General features: G+C 47.1%; 2 protein-coding genes across 6 annotated transcripts in view; both read left to right on the top strand.

Moving 5' to 3' along the window:
• Positions 1-8143, top strand: part of PEX26 (peroxisomal biogenesis factor 26) — a 39968-nt gene extending 31825 nt beyond the window's left edge. For all 3 annotated transcript variants that reach the window (XM_069964707.1, XM_069964700.1, XM_069964716.1), the window contains exons 4-6: positions 3612-3922; positions 6485-6631; positions 7928-8143. In XM_069964707.1, the coding sequence (XP_069820808.1) occupies positions 3612-3922; positions 6485-6631; positions 7928-8010 (541 nt within the window). In that variant the 3' untranslated portion in view covers positions 8011-8143. The remainder of the gene's footprint in view (positions 1-3611; positions 3923-6484; positions 6632-7927) is intronic.
• Positions 8144-8210: 67 nt separating this feature from the next.
• LOC138787322 (tubulin alpha-8 chain) lies at positions 8211-12457 on the top strand. 3 transcript variants are annotated; one of them, XM_069964587.1, is made up of 5 exons: positions 8211-8312; positions 9771-9996; positions 10315-10463; positions 10617-11297; positions 12113-12457. In XM_069964587.1, exons 1-5 carry the CDS (start codon positions 8310-8312, stop codon positions 12401-12403), a joined length of 1350 nt encoding a protein of 449 aa, XP_069820688.1. In that variant the 5' UTR covers positions 8211-8309; the 3' UTR covers positions 12404-12457. The 3 variants fall into 3 exon arrangements, with proteins under 3 accessions (XP_069820688.1, XP_069820678.1, XP_069820668.1); XM_069964577.1 differs by lacking the exon at positions 8211-8312 and adding an exon at positions 8642-8863; XM_069964567.1 differs by lacking the exon at positions 8211-8312 and adding an exon at positions 9103-9643.
• The last annotated feature ends 12638 nt before the right edge of the window (positions 12458-25095 follow it).

The following is a 25095-nucleotide window of genomic DNA, read 5'->3' as shown; positions in this document are numbered from 1 at the left end:
AGTGAAAGCCTTGCTAATGAGGTGCCAGTACGATAGACACGCATCTTTGGTTTTTGAGAGGGATTACGGGAAGTACCGCTCGCCCGACCCTTACAGAAACTGCAAGATGTCAGTGAATAGTAAAATCGTCTCAGGACTGATTGATAGTACAGGATCCCTGAAAAGGTCCAGATCGGGGATCCTGGAGGTCGTCAGATCCTTTTACTCGCACCTCTTGGGGAGGAAAGATCTAGATCGGGATAAGGCCTCAGCTTTCTTGACTGAAACCGTCCCTGAACCAGGGGTAGACCCCTCTCTTGACGTTTTGACAGAGATGATCCAAGAAGAGGAAGTCAGGGTGGCTATTGATGGTCTTGCCCTCAAGAAGTCACCCGGTCCAGATGGCTTAACATCTGAGTTCTATAAGACCTTTAAGGACACTTTGGTTCCCCTCTTGACTGAGGTATTCAATGAGTGTCTCTCCTCGGGCACTCTGCCGAGGTCAATGAGGAGGTCAGCCTTGATCATCTTGTCAAAGGGTAAAGACCCGTCCCGCATTGAGAATTGGCGTCCCATAGCGCTTCTCAATGCGGACAGAAAGATTCTGGCAAAAGTGCTGTTTAATCGGCTGGTGAAGTTTGCACCCCAGCTCCTTTCGAGGGCCCAGCATTGCTCTGTTCCAGGCCGCAGTACCTTTAGTGCTGTGCTCGGTGTCCGGGAGGCTGTGGAGCAGGGTAGGGCGGGTCATTGGAAGGGGTACTTGCTGTCCTTGGATCAGGCAAAAGCGTTTGATCGGGTTAACCACGAGTACCTCTGGTCTGTCCTTCTGAGATATGGCCTGCCGGGGGTTTTTGTTGATTGGCTTAAGACCTTGTATACAGGGGCAGAGAGTTTCCCGCTTGTGAATGGTTGGATTGGCCGCTCTTTTGAGGTTGGGTCTGGTGTCCGTCAGGGTTGCCCTTTGAGCCCACTGTTGTACGTGTTTGCAATTGATCCTTTCCTTAGGAGGATTGATTGTGGACCGTTGGCAGGGGTGAGAATGGACCCTGCGGTGCCGGATTCCACTCTGAGGGTGGTAGCGTACGCCGATGATGTCACCATATTCGTCTCCTCGCAAGAGGAGGTGCAGTGTGTGATGTCAGAGGTGGAGCGCTACTCAGAGGCATCTGGGTCCAAGATCAACCAGGATAAGTGTGAGAGTCTCTAGCTGGGAGGTGGAGATCCTGGATTTGATCTCCCGGACACCCTTCCAGAGCCCCAGGAGTTTGCAAAAGTTCTCGGCATCGAATTCGGCCAAGGGGATTACCCCAAACAAAACTGGGACAGCAGGCTTAAGATCGCCGCTCAGAGGGTGGATCAGTGGAAGGGTTGGTCTTTGACCCTCAGGGAAAGGGTTAACCTGATCAAAACTTTCCTGCTCCCTTTGCTGATATATCTGGGCAGTGTTTGCATTTTGCCAGAACCTCTCTGGACTCGGGTCTACAGTGTGTTCTTCCAACTGTTATGGGGGAATAGACTGAACCTAGTCAAGAGGGAGGTTACTTACCGTACGAGGAGACAAGGGGGGTTGTGTATGGTCAACCCCGTGGTGTTCCTGGTGAATACCTTTCTTAAGACCAACATTGCAAACCTCTGGAAAGAGAGGGCTCCTCCGTGGGTATTCTCCTGTAGGGGATGGTTTCAGCCTTTCTTCCAGGAATGGGAGACAGGAGGGCAAGTGAAGGATCTCCGCACACCACACGGGCATCTTCCGGCTTATGCTACCCTGGTTCTGAAGGTCATTCGTCGGTGGGGTTTGGGGATGTGGGAGATTAGGACTCTGTCGAGGAAATTCCTTGACAATAGGGTCCTGTCGTCCCATTTCCAAAAACCGCTGGCGCTCAAGGATTGCCCAAGTCGGGATCTGGAGGTTGGGTTGGGCCTATTGAATTCCATCAGGATCCCCTTGAAGTTTTGGGACTTGGCTTGGCGCTGCTTCCATGGGAAACTGTATGTGAGGGACAATCTGAAGTGCAGGAGCTCTGAGGATCGGGGATGTCCCCGGGAGGAGTGTGGAGGCATGCTGGAAAGCATGGAGCATTTTCTGCTTCATTGTCCCTTTAATACAGAGGTTTACAACAGGGTGGGCGCTTCCATCGGGTGGCCCAGGTTGGTCCGCCTCTCCTATGCGGAATGGGCCTATGGAGCATTCAGAAACCTTGGTGGCTGGGACCGGAGCACTTTATTCCTAGTCAGCATAGTGGTCAGGTACCACACGTGGAGTGCACGGTGTTTAGTGTCGACGCAGCGTAAAATCCTCCCTGTGGATGAGGTGGTTAGGGGCACACTCGGTGACCTGGTGAAGGTGCGCTCTCTGGAGTACGAGAGGCTGGGGGCTGGTAGGGCCTCTTGTCTTTGGAGGGGCTTTGCCTATAAGGTTCCTTAGCCTGCGTCTCCTCTCCTGGTGGTGGGCTGATGCTGGCACATTAGTCTTTTGTTTTGTGCTGTAGAGATACTGGAGTATAGGGCTTGCAGGCGCTGAACTTGGGCTTTCGGGCTGTGTGTGGGGCTGAGAAGTCTCATTATTGTTGGGTTTAGTATGTTATATATTTTTTTTCAAAAGTTTGTGTATTGTGATTGTCTTTGTGATTATCTTTGTATGTTTGTATAAATTGTATATACTGTATATATTATATATGTTTTGTTTGCACCTGGGGTTCGGGTTTAGTGATAGGTTGGGTGGTGGGTAAAAGGGGGGAGGGGGCTTCTGTGGGACCTTGTTGGGACTTTTACATATATATATAAAATCCTGGGCTGGTTCATGGACGTCCGTGATCATGTACTGGGGGCATGGGATGCGGGACCAGTTCAGGGCCAAAAAAAAAAATAAAAATAAAAAAATAAAAAAAATGTAAAAATATCATATGTATTGTTTAGTTGTAGGTTATTATTTTGCATTGTGTCTTGTTTAGTTTTAGTTTATTTGTGTAGTGATGACTTGTTTAGTTGGTGTTGGGTTGAGTAGAGTTATGTCGGTGGTATATTAGGTTGTGCACAATGCAACTGGGCCAGGGGGTTCACAATTAGTTAGTTATATAGGTGTATATATAGTGGTGTATATAGGTGTGTTTATAGGTGTATAGTATATAGTAGTGTATATATAGGTTTGTATATAGTAGTGTATATAGTTTATTAATATGTTTAGCTAAATAGTTTATATTGTGTATATATTGTATATAGGTATATGGGTGTATATATTGTATATAGGTATATGGGTTGTATGTGTGGAAGAATAAGTGCGGGGATGGACCGGTGCTTTATGTTATGGTTTCATTTTTCTATTTATTGTCTTGTTCTGGTCAGATATGGTATATGGTGTGTTATTTCTGTATTTATTTATTGTTATGTTTAAAATTTTAATAAAAGAAATACAGGATGTAACTCAGGATCAGTAATGTATGTACACAGTGACCCCACCAGCAGAATAGTGAGTGCAGCTCTGGAGTATAGCACAGGATGTAACTCAGGATCAGTAATGTATGTACACAGTGACCCCACCAGCAGAATAGTGAGTGCAGCTCTGGAGTATAATACAGGATGTAACTCAGTATGGGTAATGTATATGACAGGGTCACCCTCTTCTGTCCCTGCAGCCTCCTTCTGTATAGCCGGGTGAAGCAGCCCCATGTGATGCTGGAGCTGAGCAGGGATTGGCTGAGGGGACATGTCGGTCGCCCATTACTGCAGTATAGGAGAGTGGCGGAGCTGCACCTCATGAGTATCCTGCTCCCGCTCGGTCTCTTCTCAGAGGCAGAGGAGTTAGCTCAGGATCCCCAAGTGTTCACAAAACAGCAACAAGAAGCGGCCCTGATGGCTGTGAGAGAGGAGAGGAGGCGGCTGGAGGAAGAGGAGGTGAAGGCCGAGAGAGAGCGACAGAGCCAGGGGCCGCCCGTCACTCCATCAGGTACGGTCCTGTAGTGAACACACTCAGTCAGGCAGGTCTTCTCCTGAATCGGCCATTGATTTATTTAGTCCTGTAAGCGTTGTTCCTCTTCCCGTGTGTTCCCGATCCCTGGAGACACCTGGAGCGAGACTCCGGGTAATCATAACACTGGGAAGAAGAAAGAACTTGCAAGTATTTGGGGCTGAGCCGCCCTGTGGATTCTGGCACAACGCAGGACCGGCTGCCCCAGATACAGCGTGTCACCAGAGATCACACCAAGCCGCAAGAGCAAACAACACCTCACCCCTCCCGAGAGCGCCTGAAAGTCCCTAAACTTCTTTCGCTCTGTAATAGTAGTGGGCATAGGATCCGCCTCAGTGATCTTCTCCCCAAGACGCTGGTCCTCCCCTCCCAGGAACCTAAAGACAAACACAGTTCAATAATTTACAAACCTAGATAAAAAGAAATGGCTGCACCTCACAACTATGGCTGATACTAATGCCCAGGATGTTGGTATATAATTTGATGAAACCATATTGCCTCATGTACCACGTGCAGTTCCCCTGGTACACGAGTCCCTACACTAACTCGACACTGTGTCGGTCAGCGACCGATAACCCCGCAAAGCAAGTGACAACAGGCGAGGGGGGGCCCAAAAATAGCCCTTGAACCCCACTGGGCCCCCCCCACACCCCGCCTGCGGAGAAGGCAGCTGCCAAGCAACATCAGTGTGAACAAGGTGTTACTACTCACCACTGCACTGGAGGTAGAATGGGAGAAAGGGTAGGTACTTACCATGTGTTCACAGGTGCTTCCTGGTAATTGGGGTCACATGGGTCTTACAATCCTCCCTTGTAAGACCCATGTGACCCCAATTAGCAGGAAACACCTGTGCACGTATGGTACGTACCTCCTCTTTCTCCCATTCTACCTGCTAGTGCAATGGTGAGTGTTGCTTGGTGGCCGCCTGATCCGCCAGTGGGGTGTGGGGGGGGGCCCAGTAGGTTTGGTCCTGTGTGTTGGGGGGGTTGCAGGGCTATTCTGGGGCCCCCCTCCCCTGTTGTCGCTTCCTTTGCAGGGTTGGCGGTCGCTGACCGACACAGTGTGGAGTTAGTGTAGGGACTCATGTACCGGGGACCTGCACGTGGTACATGAGGCAATATGGTTTGATCACATTATATACCAACATCCTGGCGTTGGTTATTAAATATAGCCGAGAGGCATTAGTGTCAGCCATAGGTGTGAGGTGCAGCAGCTACTTTTTCTCTAGTTTTCAGTCCAAAAATTTAGTCTGCACAAAATGCATAAAGAAGCCTGCGGACCCCGAGGTGTGAGCACACTGTCATGGTGGCCGTGCCCGCAGCAAGCTGGTCAACAGTGTCACTACCGGCCCTAAACCTTCATGGGGCCTGACCCCTGGGGATGGAGGGGATGGCTGTACCACCAGCTTCTCACTATCCCCTCCCAGCATCTCCTGCACCGCCTGCTCCTCACTATCTCCCTCCCACCATCTCCTGCACTGCCAGCTCCTCACTATCCCCCTCCCAGCATCTCCTGCACCGCCTGCTCCTCACTATCCCCCTCCCAGCATCTCCTGCACCGCCAGCTCCTCACTATCCCCCTCCCAGCATCTCCTGCACCGCCTGCTCCTCACTATCCCCTCCCAGCATCTCCTGCACTGCCAGCTCCTCACTATCCCCCTCCCAGCATCTCCTGCACTGCCTGCTCCTCACTATCCCCTCCCAGCATCTCCTGCACCGCCTGCTCCTCACTATCCCCTCCCAGCATCTCCTGCACCGCCAGCTCCTCACTATCCCCTCCCAGCATCTCCTGCACCGCCTGCTCCTCACTATCCCCCTCCCAGCATCTCCTGCACCACCAGCTCCTCACTATCCCCCTCCCAGCATCTCCTGCACCGCCAGCTCCTCACTATCCCCCTCCCAGCATCTCCTGCACCGCCAGCTCCTCACTATCCCCCTCCCACCATCTCCTGCACCCCCAGCTCCTCACTATCCCCCTCCCAGCATCTCCTGCACCCCCAGCTCCTCACTATCCCCCTCCCACCATCTCCTGCACTGCCTGCTCCTCACTATCCCCCTCCCACCATCTCCTGCACTGCCTGCTCCTCACTATCCCCCTCCCACCATCTCCTGCACTGCCTGCTCCTCACATTTCCCCCCCCCCCAGCTCCTCACTATCCTCCTGCACTTCATTCTCCTCACTATCCCCCCCCCAGCTCCTCACTATCCTCCTGCACTTCATTCTCCTCACTATCCCCCCACCAGCTCCTCACTATCCTCCTGCACTTCATTCTCCTCACTATCCCCCCACCAGCTCCTCACTATCCCCCTCTCACCATCTCATATACTCTCCAGTTGGCTTGTTTCTCCATCTTACCCCCTTGGAGGAGGTGACTACATATGTCGCTCGCTCTATGATTACAGAACGGTCACTCCTATAGGATAAAACGTCGCAGCACAATCTACAGCCATGATTCGGGGATGTGCTGGGTTTGGCGGTATGTCTAGACTCATTATTGGTTGTCGGATTCCAGATCTCTAGTGTTTTCTGTATACACTGCAGGTAATGTACAGGCGAGATGTCTACAAGCGGCCCGGCTGATATACGGGGTCCTTAATATGGCGGTGACGTGGACGCGCAGGATCCCCGTCCGCCCGGCGATGCTCACCCTCCTGCTCCTGTCTGTCATCTTGCTGCGTCTGGACCCAGGTAAGAGATCAGGACATCAGGAGATGCCAGATACAGGATTACAGGACAGAGAGGGGGCGCTGATCATGGACGGGATTACAGGACAGAGGTCAGGTGACATGCGGTGCTGAGACACAAGTGTATCTATATATACAGCCTATAGGGGGCGCTGATCATGGACGGGATTACAGGACAAAGAGGGGGCGCTGATCATGGACGGGATTACAGGACAGTGGTCAGGTGACATGCGGTGCAGAGACACAAGTGTATCTATATATATACAGCCTATAGGGGGCGCTGATCATGGACGGAATTACAGGACAGAGGTCAGGTGACATGCGGTGCAGAGACACAAGTGTATCTATATATACAGCCTATAGGGGGCGCTAATAATGGACTGGATTACAGGACAGAGGTCAGGTGACATGCGGTGCTGAGACACAAGTGTATCTATATATACAGCCTATAGGGGGCGCTGATCATGGATGGGATTACAGGACAGAGAGGGGGCGCTGATCATGGACTGGATTACAGGACAGAGGTCAGGTGACATGCGGTGCTGAGACACAAGTGTATCTATATATACAGCCTATAGGGGGCGCTGATCATGGACAGGATTACAGGACAGAGAGGGGGCGCTGATCATGGACGGGATTACAGGACAGTGGTCAGGTGACATGCGGTGCAGAGACACAAGTGTATCTATATATATATACAGCCTATAGGGGGCGCTGATCATGGACGGAATTACAGGACAGAGGTCAGGTGACATGCGGTGCAGAGACACAAGTGTATCTATATATACAGCCTATAGGGGGCGCTAATAATGGACTGGATTACAGGACAGAGGTCAGGTGACATGCGGTGCTGAGACACAAGTGTATCTATATATACAGCCTATAGGGGGCGCTGATCATGGACGGTATTACAGGACAGAGAGGGGGCGCTGATCATGGACTGGATTACAGGACAGAGGTCAGGTGACATGCGGTGCTGAGACACAAGTGTATCTATATATACAGCCTATAGGGGGCGCTGATCATGGACGGGATTACAGGACAGTGGTCAGGTGACATGTGGTGCAGAGACACAAGTGTATCTATATATACAGCCTATAGGGGGCGCTGATCATGGACTGGATTACAGGACAGAGGTCAGGTGACCCCATTACTGTGATACAGGAAAGTCCCTGCCATGTACAGCCTGTAGGAGGCGCTGATCCTTGCTGGGATTCTAGGGGAACTCCTGTGTGTGAGTGATGGGACTGAGGAGGTGACAGACGGCCGTAGTTCTTATCCCTTGTCTCTTGTCTTCCAGCTTCTCCGGCCTCTCAGGGTCCATTGTGGCGCCTGCTGCTGCTGATCCGTCGGATAGTCGCCGGTTTCTTCAGGAGCCACTGAGCGCGCTCAGTCTGCACCCTCCCTGGTGACCCTCTGTGGACGTTGTGTATAATGTGACCCGGATGTTGCCCTGTAAATAATAATAATAATTTATAGTGATTGATTATTTTTGTAATAAACACAATCTAATGGAGTTGTTGTGTGCAATGTGGGGAGTGGTGGTGGTGGGCGGGGCCAGGTGATGTCATCATGATGTCACAGGATTCCGTCCAGTGTGATGTCACATTCTACGGCCAGCACTGCTCATAGCGAAGAAGACCCAGAGGACGGCAGCAGCATCGGTGCAGACATCGCAGACAATGGTGAGTCCTGCCACCAATCACAGAGCAGCCTCCACACTGACTGGTTGCTATGGGTAACAGATCAGTGACAGGGAAGCTTAGGCCCTCCAGCCACAATGGGAGTTGCAGTTTGCAGGTTCCCTGGCTTAGATACAGGATCCCATCATCCCTCTGTTCACACTGTGCAGATTTGGGGGGAGACTTATCAAACATGGTGTAAAGTGAGACTGGCTCAGTCGCCCTTAGCAACCAATCAGATTCCACCTCTCATTCCTCACAGACTCTGGAAAATGAGAGGTGGAATCTGATTGGTTGCTAGGGGCAACTGAGCCAGTTTCACTTTACACCATGTTTGATAAATCTCCCCCTTGGTGTCTAAACCGGCCGCAATTCTGCATCATGTACCGGTGTCTATAGGAGGATGGCTGAGACTTGTAGTGCCACATCACCAACCGTATATCTCAGCACAGGGTGCAGGCTCCGAGGGGTTAACAGCCTCTTGTTCTAGAAATAGCAGCTTGTTCCAGGCGGGTCACATGGTCTCCTGGCAGCCGGTCCCTCCGCCGCACAGGGTATAATTATCCTATTTCTATATACAAACACACAGAGGATCCAGCAGGCTGACACCTGGGAGGCGGCCCTGGCAACCAATGGGTTAATGGGGTTCTTCAGGATTAGAAAAACATGGCCGCTTTGTTCCACAAACAGCGCCATCCCTGTCCTCAGTCCATGTGTGGTACTGCAGCTTAGTGCAAGGGAGCTAAGCTGTAATGCCATGAACATCCTAAAGACAGGTGCGGCGTTGTTTTTGGACCCCCCCCTCCTAATCCTGGATAGCCCCTTGAAGCCGGTGTTTACAGTTTTGCTTGTGCATGATGGGAGTTGTAGTTTGTTTGGGGGATTCTGGCTTAAAGGAGTTATGCAGGATTAGAAAAACTATCGGCTTTCTTCCAGAAACAGCGCCGCTCCTGTCTTCATGTTGTGTGTGGTGTTCTTAGGAAGGAAATGGAGTCATGCTGTAATACCGCAAAGAACCTGAAGACAGATGTGGCACTGTTTTTGGAAAGAAAGAGACCTTGTGTCTCTAACCCTTTAAGCCAGTGTAAAACTACAATTCCCATCATGCCCATCAGTCTATACATATCAGCCAGCCCTCGCAGTCAGCTATGTAACATATGTGCCCCCCTGTAAGCGGGGTGGGGGCTGTCGTGGTCATGCTCTGCCCCTCTGCTCATTGGTGGCTGTTTATAGCCCTCAGTCCTGAAACTAAACTCCAGAGGGGAGAGGAGACTGCCGGGAGGGAGCGGACACCGAGGCCTCTGCGCACCATGTGGGGGATCAGAACCAAATCTGTACGGGTTATATACAAGCAGCAGCACAGAGTATTTCAGGGGCCATAGATGTCATTTTCCTGCAGGCGGCCATCTTGGATTTCCCTATTGTTGGGTATGTGACATTGTGTGTGTTTGTCCCCTACAGAGGGAGTGTATCTCAGTGCACATAGGACAGGCCGGGGTGCAGATCGGCAATGCATGCTGGGAGCTCTTCTGCCTGGAGCACAATATCAAGCCTGATGGCACCCTTCTGGACGACAAGACCAACCCCAGCTCCTACGATGACTCCTTCACCACCTTCTTCAACGAAACCGGCAACGGCAAGCACGTCCCCCGAGCCGTCATAGTGGATCTGGAGCCCTCTGTAGTAGGTGAGTGACTGTGTGCTGATATCCATAGGGGAAGGGTCCCCACAGCAGCACAGAGGATGTCAGGAGAGGGGAATGCAGGTTTTATAGGAGAGGTCACTGGATGAGAGTTACATAGGGAAGTAGTAGGGTCCCAGCAGCACAGAGGATGTTAGGGGAGTAATATTCTGGTCTTTTGTGAGGTCATAGACTGATAATTACAGGACAGAAAGTTCAAGGTTAAAAAGCAGCACAGAGTATTTCAGATGGGACCTGTCCCCCCAGGCGACAGTGATGTGTAGTGAGGACAGGTTAGAAGTTAACCCTTTATTTCCTCTGCAGATGAGATCCGGGCTGGGCCGTACCGCCACCTCTTCCACCCGGAGCAGCTGATTACAGGCAAGGAGGACGCAGCAAACAACTATGCCCGGGGCCACTACACCATCGGCAAGGAGAGCATCGACCTGGTGCTGGACCGCATCCGGAAGCTGGTGAGTGTGGCAGCACTGTTATATACCGCCAGTTTCTCTTGTATATCTGTATGACTGGTTATATACTCTCCTATATCACTGTTATATACTCTCACCTCTGTTATATACTCTGACCTCTGTCATATATTACCGCCATGTCCTCTTGTCTCGCAGAGTGACGCCTGTTCCGGCCTCCAGGGTTTCCTCATCTTCCACAGCTTTGGAGGCGGCACGGGCTCCGGCTTCACCTCCCTCCTCATGGAGCGCCTCTCTGTCGACTACGGCAAGAAGTCCAAGCTGGAGTTTTCCATCTACCCGGCTCCTCAGATCTCCACAGCGGTGGTGGAGCCGTACAACTCCATCCTGACCACCCACACCACCCTGGAGCACTCGGACTGCGCCTTTATGGTGGACAATGAGGCCATCTATGACATCTGCAGACGTAACCTAGACATTGAGCGCCCCACCTACATCGACCTCAACCGGCTTATCGCCCAGATTGTGTCATCCATCACCGCGTCTCTGAGATTCGAGGGCGCACTCAACGTGGACCTGACAGAGTTCCAGACCAATCTGGTCCCCTACCCTCGTATCCATTTCCCTCTGGTCACCTACGCACCCATCATCTCAGTGGAGAAGGCGTACCATGAACAGTTGTCTGTTGCTGACATTACCACCGCCTGCTTTGACCCCTCCAACCAGATGGTGAAGTGTGACCCCCGCCATGGGAAGTACATGGCCTGCTGCATGCTTTATCGGGGGGATGTGGTGCCCAAAGACGTCAACGTGGCCATCGCCAACATCAAAACCAAGAGAGCCATCCAGTTTGTGGATTGGTGTCCTACAGGATTCAAGGTGAGATGCTTATATGCATATGAATACATTGTGGTGTTCGACAGTCACATCCAGAGCTGCACTCAAAATTCTGTCCACTATGGGTAACATCAAGATGACTTCTGAATGCAGCTGTGGATGTGACTGGAGCAGGGAAGAGGAACCTGCAGTAGGTAGTAGCTAGGGGATGCTATATCTTTGTTCAGCAGTAAGTAGAGGATGCTAAAGCTTTGGTAAGTAGCAGGTAGAGGAGGCTAAAGATTTGGTAAGTAGTAGGTAGAGGAGGCTAAAGCTTTGGTAAGTAGTAGGTAGAGGAGGCTAAAGCTTTGGTAAGCAGTAGGTAGAGAAGGGTAAAGCTTTGGTAATGGTATCTTTACACAAAGAGATTTATCTGACAGATCTTTGAAGCCAAAGCCAGGAACAGACTATAGACAGAGAACAGGTCATAAAGGAAAGACTGAGATTTCTCCTCTTTTCAAAGCCATTCCTGGCTTTGGCTTCAAAAATCTGTCAGATAAATCTGTCTGTGTAAACGCAGCATAAGTAGTAGGTAGAGAAGGCTAAAGCTTTGGTAAGTAGTAGGTAGAGGAAGCTAATGTTTTGGTAAGTAGCAGGTAGAGGAGGCTAAAACTTTGGTAAGTAGTAGGTAGACCAGGCTAAAGTTTTGGTAAGTAGTAGGTAGAGGAAGCTAAAGCTTTGGTAAGTAGTACGTAAAGGAGGCTAGTTTTGTAACAGGTGAAGGGGGCGGCAGGTTCCTCTTTCATGCACCAGAGCATGCACTAACATTATGTAGAGAAGATGCTGTATATAATTATTCTCTGTACTTTTTCCCCAAGGTTGGCATTAACTACCAGCCACCCACCGTGGTTCCCGGCGGTAGTCTGGCCAAGGTGCAGCGGGCGGTCTGCATGCTCAGTAACACCACTGCCATTGCTGAAGCCTGGGCCCGGCTGGACCACAAGTTCGACCTGATGTACGCTAAGCGAGCGTTCGTGCACTGGTACGTCGGGGAGGGCATGGAGGAGGGAGAGTTTGCAGAGGCTCGAGAAGACCTCGCCGCCCTAGAGAAGGATTACGAGGAGGTCGGATTGGATTCCTTCGTGGAGGAGAACGAGGGAGAAGAGTAATGACTGAATTTAGAAGACCCAATAAATCTATGCAAACTCTCAGAACGGGCTGAATTGTCATTGAGCAAGTTATTGTTTGTATTGTGTGAGGGAAGGATGGAGCCGTCTCCCTGCCAACTGTACCGGTGCTAGAGCAAAGTGATCCGGATCCTAGGGCATCAGGTGACACTGGCAAATTACCAGCCTGAAGACAGAATACAGCCTCATGATATTCATAGGGTTAATAACATATAATATCCTCCACTAACTCTAGCAGTTACACTGAGAGGGATACAAAGCATTGTGTAACCAGAGCTTCAGGAATCATGAGAGTAATCCCCTGAAGGCTACAGAGACAGTGACGTCAGACATACAGGCCGAGAAGGAATAGAGTAATGGTATAGAGACAACTGGCTGACTGTAATAGTGTGTTATATCCCAGGGACTCCCGGGACTCATATATATATTGTAGGGGAGTTGCTCAGGTATAGCTAGGTAGCGGTAGCAGACAGAGGAAAACAGGCAATTCACAGTTCAAATCTTTATTCACACTACAAAAACAAATGGAACAAAAATCCAGCATTACCTTCATGCTGCCGTCACACATAAGTGCAGTTCCAGCTTGGCCTTTAACCCCTTAACGACAAAGGGCGTATAGGTACGCCCTATTGCCGGTAAGGGCGTTCAGAGCGGGGCCGCGCGGCGACCCCGCTCTGAACCGCGGCGGTCCCGGGTGCCGCGTGTAGCCCGGGACCGTAGGTATTAGCGGGCACGGTCAGATCGCCGTGCCCGCTAATACAGTAATCAGATGCAGCTGTCAAACATGACAGCTGCATCCGATTACCGGATCCAGCATCTCCCTGGTGTCTAGTGGCGGAGATCGCTCCCCCGGGATGTTATCCCGGAGAAGCGATCTCCGTTTCTGAAGCCGGCCGGGGACCGCTCCAAGATGGCGCCGTCCCCGGGTTGGCACTCGTTTGTTTCCGGCTGCAGCAGCCGAAAGCAAACGAGTGCCGATCTCATGGATCTCTGCAGCATATCTATGCTGCAGAGATCTCAATGAGAGATCAAAGTGTATATACTAGAAGTCCCCCAGGGGGAATAACCCTAACCCCAGGGGGAATAAACCTAACCCCAGGGGGAATAACCCTAACCCTAGGGGGGCTTCTAGTATATGTGTAAAAAAAATAAGAAAAGTGTTGTTGTGAATAAAAAGCCCCCTCCCCTAATAAAAGTCTGAACCACCCCCCCTTTTCCCAGGTTATAAATAAAAGTAAATAAATAAACAAACAAACATGTTTGCTATCGCCGCGTGCGTAATCGCCCGAACTATTAATTAGTCACATTCCTGATCTCGTACGGTAAACTGTGTCAGCGCAAAAAAATCCCAAAGTGCAAAATTGTGCATTTTTGGTCGCATCAAATCCAGAAAAATTGTAATAAAAAGCGATCAAAAAGTCGTATATGCGCAATCAAGGTACCGATAGAAAGAACACATCATGGCGCAAAGAATGACACCTGACACAGCCCCATAGACCAAAGGATATAAGCGCTATAAGCCTGGAAATGGAGCGGTTTTAAGTGGCGTATATTTGTTGACAATGGTTTGAATTTTTTACAGGCCATCCGATACAATATAAGTTATCCATGTTACATATCGTTTTAATCGTAACGACTTGAGGAACGTGCATAACAAGTCAGTTTTACCCCAGGGCGAATGGCGTAAAAACACATTTCCCCCAAATAAACAAAATGCGTTGGGTTTTTTTTTTTCAATTTCACCACACTTTGAATTTTTTTCTGGTTTCGCAGTGTACTGTCGAGGTGCCTTCCCAAAGAAGGCCTACTGTTGTTGGCTGTTCCCTAATTGAGTTGGAGAATGGGTCCGGATCCCCTCTCCCACACCATGCACTTAGAATGAGGACACAGACAACGTATCTTGCAAACAAGTCTGGTGTATATGGCCCCAGTTTTTATTATGGTGATCACATTTTATAGACAGATAAAATATAGGGTGGTAACAAATGCTAATAAGACATAGATGAGGCGGTTCTAGTGATTTAGATATTCAGTCATGCGCAATAGCATCTATATTAGTATCCATTATTATTATTCAAAAAGGTTAGAATAACACATTCTGTGCAATAATACTTTCACATTATTCCCACTGTAACAGACAGGCAACTTTCCTCTGAGAATGTCCTTAAACACTGATAAACATGTCTCTGAGGGAAATAGTTCTTGAGACAAAACATTCTTTCTAGTGTCATATCAGAAGTTTTCCAAGGTAAGAAATGGTCCAACTATCTCTGAGAACCCACCTTTGTTTATACAGAAAAAAACCAATGGATATGAATGTAAAATGCAAAGTCATACACTATATACGTCATCAACTTCAAAAAACTAATAACTACGGATATATTTTGACAGATAAATTGTTTACATAAGGATGTTGATACATACATAAGGATGCTAAAAAACATTTGTTATCTGCTTATGAGAATTATAGAATAACATTTATTTTCTGCTGGGAACAGGTTCAGTCACATAGGAGAGTTCCATAATCTCGAGACCAGCTGTATATCCTTGAACAAGTTCAGTGAAAGTTCCATGAGAAAAAGTCTTATTGTTTCTTTCAAACTTTGGATGGAAAAGGATTTATTTTTCTTTCAAACTTTGGATGGATTAACTCATTCCTCTCAGTGTCCCCCCTTTTTGGCGATGATGAAGAAATCTGGGTCCTGGACAGGATTAAATCCCAGTATGCACCCTAAACACTCTCTGACCGGCGAGGGTTGTCAGGGTGCGGATGCTTCTGGGTCCAACACCATCACCTAGAGCCACATGGGCATATCCTCCTCCAAGAAATTTCCTCATCATAACGCCAATCTAGAAGGAAAAGAAACAAACATCATTACTTATAGAGTATAAGATTTAGTCTTTGTAACTTTCTGACAACAACAGCATAATCCTTTGATTACACAATAGACCAATAAAAGAAACAACATGATCTGAAAAACTGTTTGTAGTATTCCCATGAACCATCCTCCCATACCATTGAACCAATTTGCAGGATTTAAGCTAGCTAATGCCCCTGACCACCATTTATCCTGGTCTGACAGAATCATCTCATCATGTTTTTTCCTTAATTGTGCAATTTTATCCAGTCCTGCTGTGATTTGCACTATTCCCTGATCATTTACATAATGACAACATGTAGGGCCAACTACCTGACACATCCCCCCTTGAGCAGCAGTCAGAAAATCAAGCACCACAGTGTGCTGGTTAGTAACTACCATAAGTTGCCTCTGCACTGCTACTGAGGTGTTAAGTATATCCAGTATGTCAAATATCTGATCATCTAAATAGTCTGTGGCTTCAACTAATTTGTCCCAAGTTTGCATCACCATAAGATACAGAAATAAAGTACTAAAAAATTTGTTGGCCATTGACATCTGTACTAGATGAGGTCTTCCATTGTGTCGCGGTTTATTGTCCTTGGCCCTTTTTGTCAGTGTATGTCTAGGGATCTTACCTATTGGGAGGTCGTCAGTCTGTACTATAAAGGTAGCAGGTGTCAATCTTACCACTGTACAGGTACCATTTATCCCCACAGGGAGCCATTTGTAGGCGTTCCTTCCACAGACCCAATACACTCCTCCTGGGAGGTCCCATAGGTGAGAATGCTGTAAAACTAGATGATGGGCAAGATCAATCAACTTGCTTACACTCTTTATTGCACACCATTCAGGTTCTTGTCCCAAAGGGCTACAATATCCAGCATCTGGGTTTCCACATGTAGGATCGTTTGGACTGTATGCCGATGAATCATTACACCATAAATTATGTTGTTCATTCTGACAGGTTGTCTCATTACCACCTTTGAATAAATATGACCATTCCCATTTAGAATCTATGATCTTTCTCTCTAGTAGGGATGGTTTCCATACATCTGATGTCCCTTTACTAGCATCTGTCCTATTGAATATTGGTAACCTTTGGTTTGAGACCTCACTTCCCCTGCCCACCATGGAAAAGATATCCACCCTACTATTGGAATTGTGACACTGACATTCCACTGACTACTGTACTGTGTATCATTATTAGCTAATTGGTCCCAGCAGGAATCAACATCAAGAAATTCTTCAAATGGGACAGGAATAGCTAGATAAGCAAGAGAAGATGCGGTTACTGGGGAGTGGGTACATATCCAACAGTCAGATACATTTAGTTCCATGTTAAGTAATTTGTGATGTGTTAGTAACATGTTTTCTCGAGACTCAGATTTTTTTAACAAGGATATACTCAACCCAGTTAGGATCAAAATCATGATGCAAGTTTGCAATGGCTGGCATGGATCCATGTCTCCTTTCCTTCCAACTTGACAGATGTAGGTGTTGTCAAAAGCACTTGGAATGGACCATCAAATCTGGGCTCAAGACTTTTTCGAGTATGCTTCTTTACATAGACAAGATCACCAGGTTGTAATTTATGGCTTCCAGTATCAGCCTCAGGGTCTGGAAGGGAAGAGAAAACTCGAGAATGGTTATTATTTAGTTGCTTTTGCAAACTGATAACATATGCAGATAGGTTATCGCAATTCATTTCCAACTGCTGTGGTAGATAACACCTCAACTGTGGTGCCCGCCCAAACAATATTTCATATGGAGAGAGTTTAGTCTTGCCCTGAGGGGCTGTTCTCACTGAATACAAAGCAATTGGTAAGCACTGTGGCCATGGTTTATGTGTCTCTTGCATTGTTTTTTGTATTTTCAGCTTAAGGGTACCATTCAGCCTTTCCACCTTTCCTGAGGCCTGTGGCCTGTAGGGGGTGTGTAGTGCTGAGTCTATACCCAAAGCTTGACACACATTTTGGAACACTTGACCAGTAAAGTGCGTTCCTCGATCCGATTCAATGACTTCTGGTAAGCCAAATCTTGGAACCAGTTCCATAGCAATCTTAGCTGCTGTATTTCTGGCATTGGCTGACTTTACCGGATATGCCTCCGGCCATCCAGAAAAGAGATCCACACAGACAAGTACATACTCATGTGGACCAGACTTTGGCATCTGGATGTAGTCAATTTGCAGTCTCTGAAAGGGATAATAAGCCCTTGGTAAATGTTTTTGTGGGACTTTTACTGTCTGTCCAGGGTTATTGGCCTGGCAAATGTGACATACCCTTAGGCGTTCATTCACATAATGCCTGAATCCTGGTGCATACCAGAATTTTCTGCTTTGTTGCAACATCACATTTGCACTGACATGGCTAGGTAGATGTAAGGTTGAGTAAAGGGTTGGAAACCAGGCTTTTGGCAAAACTGGTAACCCTTCAATATGCCATATTCCATCCACCAACACCCCTTTTTTTGTGCATTCGTCAAGCTCTTCCTCCGTCATAGACTGAATGACTTTTTGTAATTCTGTTTGATCACTCACAGTATCCACTTCTTCATCAGGTTCTAGTGGAAGGAGAGCTGCTTTCTTTGCAGTTTTGTCGGCCAAATCATTCCCTCTGGCCTCCTTGGTATCTGCTCGTGTGTGAGCAGCCACTTTTATCACTGCAAGATCTCTGGTTTTTGCAGCTATCTCTATGAGTTCTTTAATCAGAGTCCCATGCTTAATAGGGTTCCCTGCTGCAGTTAAAAACCCTCTCACTGCCCAAATGTGGCCTGAGTCATGGATTACGCCATGTGCGTATGCTGAATCAGTGTAGATATTGGTGGCATCATCTCCTGCTTGTTCTATGGCCTTTTTCAGTGCTGTTAATTCTGCAACCTGGGCAGAACAGCCTGGCGGCAAAGGGCCACAGATCACTGTCTCATGCAGGGTTACCACAGCATATCCAGTATGGAATTTGCCATGCTCATCAGCAAACCTGCTGCCATCAATGAAAAATTCATGCACAGGATTTGGCAATGGGATTCTTGAAATATTGTGAATAGGTTGTGACTCTGCTTCTATTAGTTCAGCACAGTCGTGTTCCATGATTTCAAGTGTTTCTTCACCATTGTCACTGTCCTTTTCCCCCCTGTCCAAATCTGTGAATATGAGAAGTTCAGCCAGATTTAGACTTGTGAGTTTTTGAAAGATGAAATTAGGAGGAAGGAGAAGTGCACATTGCATACGGACTTGTCTAGCCATTGACAGATGCTTAGTTTGGACCTGTGTTAGTATGGCATAGACGTCATGAGTAGTGAGAATGGTGGTAGGATAATCTAGAGATACATCTGATGCTTTATCCACCATGATTTGTACTGATATAACAGTCCTTAGGCAAGTGGGAGCTGCTTTGACCACTGAGTCCAATTTGACTGAATAGTACCCCAGAGGTCTATGTTTGCCATCATGTTTCTGAGTAAGGACTCCCAAAGCATACCCATCTATTTCTCTAATAAAGAGAAAGAAAGGATACTCGTAATTTGGCAAACTCAAGGCAGGGGCTCTCAACAATTCTTGCTTGAGAGTTTGAAATGCAGCTGCCGCTTCTGCTGGAAATTTGAAAGGAATTTCTTTTGTGCAATCATACAATGGTTGCATTAGTTTTGCAGCATTTGGTATCCACTGTCTACAGTAAGATACGAGTCCCAGAAAAGCACAAAGCTTCTTCACATTGGTTGGAGGTTTAGCTTGCTGTACAGTTTGTATACGACTTGGACTCAGATGTTTCTGGCCAGCTGATAGACAATGTCCCAGAAAAATGACCTTCTCCTGGACAAATTGTAATTTGTCTCTGGACACTTTGCAGTGTATTGTAACAAGGAAATTCAGTAATTCCATGCTTGTTTTTTCACAAACTTCTTTTGTCGGACAGCAAAGAAGTAAGTCATCAACATACTGTAAGAGCACTGTCTCTGGTGGCAGCTGAAAGGCTTCTAGGACAGATGCCATTGCTGCAGAGTACAAAGTTGGTGAGTGAACCATTCCCTGTGGCAATCTCGTCCACGCATATTGGACACCCTTATGTGTGAATGTGAACAGGTGATAGCAATCAGGGTGCAATGGCACTGACCAGTAGGCATTGACCAAGTCAATGACAGTATAGTACTGTGTTCCAGATGGTATTTGATTGAGCAGCGTATGGGGATTTGGGACTACTGGAGTGAGGGGTTCCAGTATTGCATTTATGGCTCTTAGATCATGAACCATTCGGTAAACAGTTGGTTGTCCCTTGATGGTCTTCTTTTTAACAGGGAATAATGGAGTATTGGCTGCAGATTTTAATTTAATCAGTACCCCCCTTTGCAACAATGGTTCTATTTGCTCAGATAATGACTTTTCTTGAGCAGAGTTAAGAGGGTACTGTTGAAGTTGAGGCAGTGTGATATTTTCTTTCCATTTTACTTTTACTGGTGCTACTGGCATGTCTCCTACGTCAATTTTATCCTTAGCCCATAAAATGGGAGGTAAGGAATCAAGGGGTGCAGACTGTGAAGTAGCAGGAATGCTGTCATTCTACTCTTCAAGGCTGAGTATTTGACACAGTGCCTCAGGTTGTAGGTCTGAGGGAATTTTCAACATAACATTCCCATCTTCCATATATTGTATGTTCCCCTGCAGGCGGGACAGAAGATCAGCACCCAAAAGTGCCATTGTCCCAGATCCACCCACAAGAAATCTGGATACCAATATATGTGGACCTATTTTTGTTTTTAGTGGGTGGGTAAGAGAAATTTGTTGTAGGTGACCATCAAAGCCAGCTACACTCACTGCATCATCTGATATATCATTGGGAGACAACTTATCAGAGGGTATCATTGATCTTGAGGCTCCTGAATCTACTAGAGCTTGGGTTTGAACTCCAGAGACTTGTATGGGTATTTTGACAAATGGTCCTCTAGTGTATTTATCCTCTGCCACATATAGTCATTGTTGTCTCTTTGGCTCTGACTCCTCCTTTTCTTCTTCTTTATTATCCCGTTTTCTTTTCCTGCATTCCTTGATCATATGTCCTATCTTACCACAATAGTAGCAAGTGGGACCTCTCCGTGGTTTCTGGCCAGGTTGCTGTTCATTGGCCGCAGCTACCACTACTCTTTTTTGTTTTCCTTCTTGCAAATCCAATTGGATTCCACATGCTTTTGTAACCATATCATCCACATTATCTGCCTGTCTCCACTCTGGGCAACATAATTTCAGTTTATCTGCAATTGGGTGTCTTAAACCATCTATGAAAGCTCTTGTTAGCAATCTTCTGACTGCTGCATCTTGTAGATCCAATCCCTCATCTTGATATGACTGGTTTAGTCTGAAAGAATAATCAGTCACTGATTCCTGAGGACCTTGCATTACTGGTCCTGCGGATCCCTTTTGTCTCTGTTGCATTTGGCAAAAAACATTTAAATGTGGCATAAACTGTTCTCCTGATGCCATTGACCTTATGTCATGAGGTACACGATTGCCAATATGTGCCTGGAGTTGGGAAAATTGAACCGGGCTCATTTTCATTCTACAGAGATCCATCATATCTATCCAGGCGGCTCTATATGTACCTTGAATTTGATTTAGGTACCTCCAGAAACTAACAGGAGCTATTCCAGGATTTGGTGCATTCTGCAACAGGGACATTTGATCCCCAGGTTGCCAGGGTTTATATTCATCAAATGTCCTTAGTTGGTAATCTCGTGGAGCATCAGGATTATTAGGATCTATTGGTTCCTTAATAAATATCCTTCTCTCAATCACAGGGTGCAAAGCATCAGGATGAGGCTTGTGTGCCCCACGTGCCAGGCAAGTGTCTTCCCAGTCTGGGTTTTGTTGACCACAGTTGAAACATACCCATCCCGGGGGTCCGTTTACTGTTTTTGTGTAAGAAGGGGGGGGGGATTTGGAGCTGAAGTAAGGCTCAGTCCCTTTTTGTTATCTCCCCTCTGGGTTATATCCCAGGTTCCCTCTGTCCAGTCATACATCCATTGTTGGTCTTTTGCCTGTTGAGATAGATCTTTCATATGGGTAACTGTCATTTCCCATCCATTATCAATTATTAATCCTCCCCTTGTTTCTTGGACTTTAGTCCAAGTATTGGGGTTAAAAACAGCATCGTGTTGGATGTTAAAATATTTCAACATTGCTTTTGCCCTTTTTGCTTGTTCTTTGCCATATCGGCAGGTCACTATGTGGGTTGCAGAAACCCCTTTTGATTCTGTGTGTCCCATTTTATATTACTTCGTGATCGTATAACAGGAGGCACCCAGAATGATCAACTGATGATTTCCTTTCTTGTGTCCTGTACACTTATGACAGGAGGCACCCAGAATAATCAACTGATGATTTCCTTTCTTGTGTCCTGTACACTTATGACCACGGATCACTACCAAAAGCTGGGACTTAGAATATTCCACGGTTCAGGGCTTCCTTCTCTTATGTTGAAATACACTCTTGCTGCTATGTAGATTGCAAAACAAGTTACCCCAAGTATACAGAGGACAGTAATTAGCATATTACAGATCTTTCCCTTGGAAACAACCAGACCACTGTCCAGCGTCCTTGTATAGTTAGGCTACTAGGCTCATTCCAAGGTGGTTTTAGCACTGGCACTGTTCCCACCGCACAACGCTCCGTGTTTATGAGGATCTGTGTGACAACCACGGCCGGGCCCTGAGTAACAGTTTTAGCCTGAATGAGCAATTCTTCGCCTACTATATACTATCCCTCACAGGTTAGGACAAACAGACATAAAACAGCCAACAAGAGGAGAACAAAGTTCAAATTAACACGCCTATCGTGAGTTCACTTTTGATAACTTACTCTGCAGAGGTAGGTAAGAAAGATGTGAAGGAGGAGAGCACAGAAAAGAGCAAACAAATTTTTACTCTTACCTGGCCAGGTTTTGTGGTCTCCTTGTTCACCCCTCTCTCTCCTGGTACAGCAGTGCAGGTCATCCGATCTCCCGATGTAATGGGCGTGTCCCTGTTCAAAGGGCGCCAATAATGTCGAGGTGCCTTCCCAAAGAAGGCCTACTGTTGTTGGCTGTTCCCTAATTGAGTTGGAGAATGGGTCCGGATCCCCTCTCCCACACCATGCACTTAGAATGAGGACACAGACAACGTATCTTGCAAACAAGTCTGGTGTATATGGCCCCAGTTTTTATTATGGTGATCACATTTTATAGACAGATAAAATATAGGGTGGTAACAAATGCTAATAAGACATAGATGAGGCGGTTCTAGTGATTTAGATATTCAGTCATGCGCAATAGCATCTATATTAGTATCCATTATTATTATTCAAAAAGGTTAGAATAACACATTCTGTGCAATAATACTTTCACATTATTCCCACTGTAACAGACAGGCAACTTTCCTCTGAGAATGTCCTTAAACACTGATAAACATGTCTCTGAGGGAAATAGTTCTTGAGACAAAACATTCTTTCTAGTGTCATATCAGAAGTTTTCCAAGGTAAGAAATGGTCCAACTATCTCTGAGAACCCACCTTTGTTTATACAGAAAAAAACCAATGGATATGAATGTAAAATGCAAAGTCATACACTATATACGTCATCAACTTCAAAAAACTAATAACTACGGATATATTTTGACAGATAAATTGTTTACATAAGGATGTTGATACATACATAAGGATGCTAAAAAACATTTGTTATCTGCTTATGAGAATTATAGAATAACATTTATTTTCTGCTGGGAACAGGTTCAGTCACATAGGAGAGTTCCATAATCTCGAAACCAGCTGTATATCCTTGAACAAGTTCAGTGAAAGTTCCATGAGAAAAAGTCTTATTGTTTCTTTCAAACTTTGGATGGAAAAGGATTTATTTTTCTTTCAAACTTTGGATGGATTAACTCATTCCTCTCAGTACTTTATGCAAAAATTCAGCCTGTCATTGCAAAGTACAATTAGTGACGCAAAAAATAAGGGCTCATGTGGGTTTCTAGGTGGAAAAATGCAACTGCTATGGCCTTTTATGCACAAGGAGGAAGAAACGAAAACGCAAAAATCTAAATTGGCTCTGTCCTTAAGGGGTTAAAGCAGTAACAGAAGTTCTAAGTGTTGGTTCAGACCTTACAGCAGCAGCTGCCTTGTACACAGTCCATGTGTCTGAACACAGTCCAACCAGTCCTCCTAGACAGACCGCATAGGTGTACTCCAGACTTGAGCACACACCACATCTCTCTGCTCTCACTCCCAGCTCAGCTTTCTATGTTGGGAAATGCCTAAAAACCTGGAATGGCTTAATAACTCCAGTCCAGTCCTTGAACCTCGCTCTCTGCATTACTCAGAGCAAGACAAGCTGAGAGGAAAATACCTCCCATCCAGCAACAACCCCCATGACTGTGTCACATACCCCCCCCCCCCCTTTGTTCAACCTTGAGGGGGTGAACACTTGCCAAACAATGCACTCGGGACAGGGCATCTGCATTCCCTTGTAGTCGGCCTGCTCTGTGTTCTACTGTGAACTTGAAGTTCTGTAGCGACAAGAACCATCTGGTGACCAGAGCGTTCCTCTCCTTCGCCTGGCTCATCCACTTGAGAGGTGAATGGTCAGTCACTAGACGAAAATTCCTCCCCAACAGGTAATAACTGAGAGACCCCAGTGCCCACTTGATGGCTAGGCATTCCCTCATCCAAAGGGATGTTCTTCCCCGTTAACCTCCTGAGACAGTACAGCCCCGAGGCCCACTTCAGAGACATCGGTCTGTACTACAAACTCCCTTTTGAAGTCAGGTGTCACCAGGACTGGTGACCCTCACAAAGCAGACTTCAAAGCTGAAAAAGCCTTTTCCGCTTGGTCATTCCAGCGTACCATCACTGACTTATGTCCCTTCAAGAGCCCTGTCAATGGAGCTGCCAAAGTAGCGAAATGGGGAATAAACCTCATATATTATCCCACCAAACCCAGGAACGATTTTACTTGCCGGGTAGTGACAGGCCTTGGCCAACCCTGTATCGCCTCTACCTTATTCATCTGGGGTTTGATGACTCCGCGCCCAATGACATAGCCTAAGTATCGGGCCTCCTCTAACCCTATGGCACATTTCTTTGGGTTAGCAATTAGTCCCGCCCTACGGAGTGAGTCTAGTACGGCCTGTACCTTCACTAGATGACTCTCCCAGTCAGTACTGAAAATGACAATATCGTCAAGGTACGCCGAGGCATACTGACGATGTGGACGAAGAACAATATCCATTAAACGCTGGAATGTGGCCGGAGCACCATGAAGACCAAAAGGTAATACCTTATACTGATATAGCCCCTCATGTGTGACAAAGGCCGTTTTCTCCTTGGCAGCCTCCGTCAAGGGCACTTGCCAGTACCCTTTGGTGAGGTCCAAGGTGGAAAAGTACCTGACCTGTCCTAAATGCTCAATTAACTCCTCCACCCGGGGTATAGGATAGGCGTCAAATTTAGAGACCTCGTTTAGCTTCCGAAAATCATTGCAAAAACGTAAAGTTCCATCCGTTTTGGGTATTAATACTATCGGGCTGGCCCACTCACTCTAAGATTCTTCAATCACGTCCAGCTGCAGCATCAACTGTACCTCCTCTGCGATGGCTTGGTGCCGAGCCTCAGGTACCCGGTACGGCTTTAGCCAGATTTTCACCCCAGGCTCGGTGACAATGTCATGTTGGATTACGGAGGTACGCCCAGGGAGGTCCGAGAACACGTCAGTGTTCCGACTAATGAACTCCTTGGCTTCCTGAGCCTGTTCCGGTGAAAGGCTGTCAGCAACACGTACTCTGGCAGCTGCTTCT

The sequence above is a fragment of the Dendropsophus ebraccatus genome, chromosome 1 (assembly GCF_027789765.1).
Source record: "Dendropsophus ebraccatus isolate aDenEbr1 chromosome 1, aDenEbr1.pat, whole genome shotgun sequence".
Lineage (NCBI taxonomy): Eukaryota > Metazoa > Chordata > Amphibia > Anura > Hylidae > Dendropsophus > Dendropsophus ebraccatus.
Note: the sequence above shows the minus strand (reverse complement) of the source record. Positions and strands in the feature narration are given on the sequence as shown.

Coding starts and splice junctions, on each gene's coding strand:
- LOC138787322 (XM_069964567.1), top strand. CDS start 9,467: ATGTGCCCCCCTGTAAGCGGGGTGGGGGCTGTCGTGGTCATGCTCTGC. Junction 10,464..10,616: donor TGGACCGCATCCGGAAGCTG/GTGAGTGTGGCA, acceptor CTTGTCTCGCAG/AGTGACGCCTGTTCCGGCCT. Junction 11,298..12,112: donor GGTGTCCTACAGGATTCAAG/GTGAGATGCTTA, acceptor TTTTTCCCCAAG/GTTGGCATTAACTACCAGCC.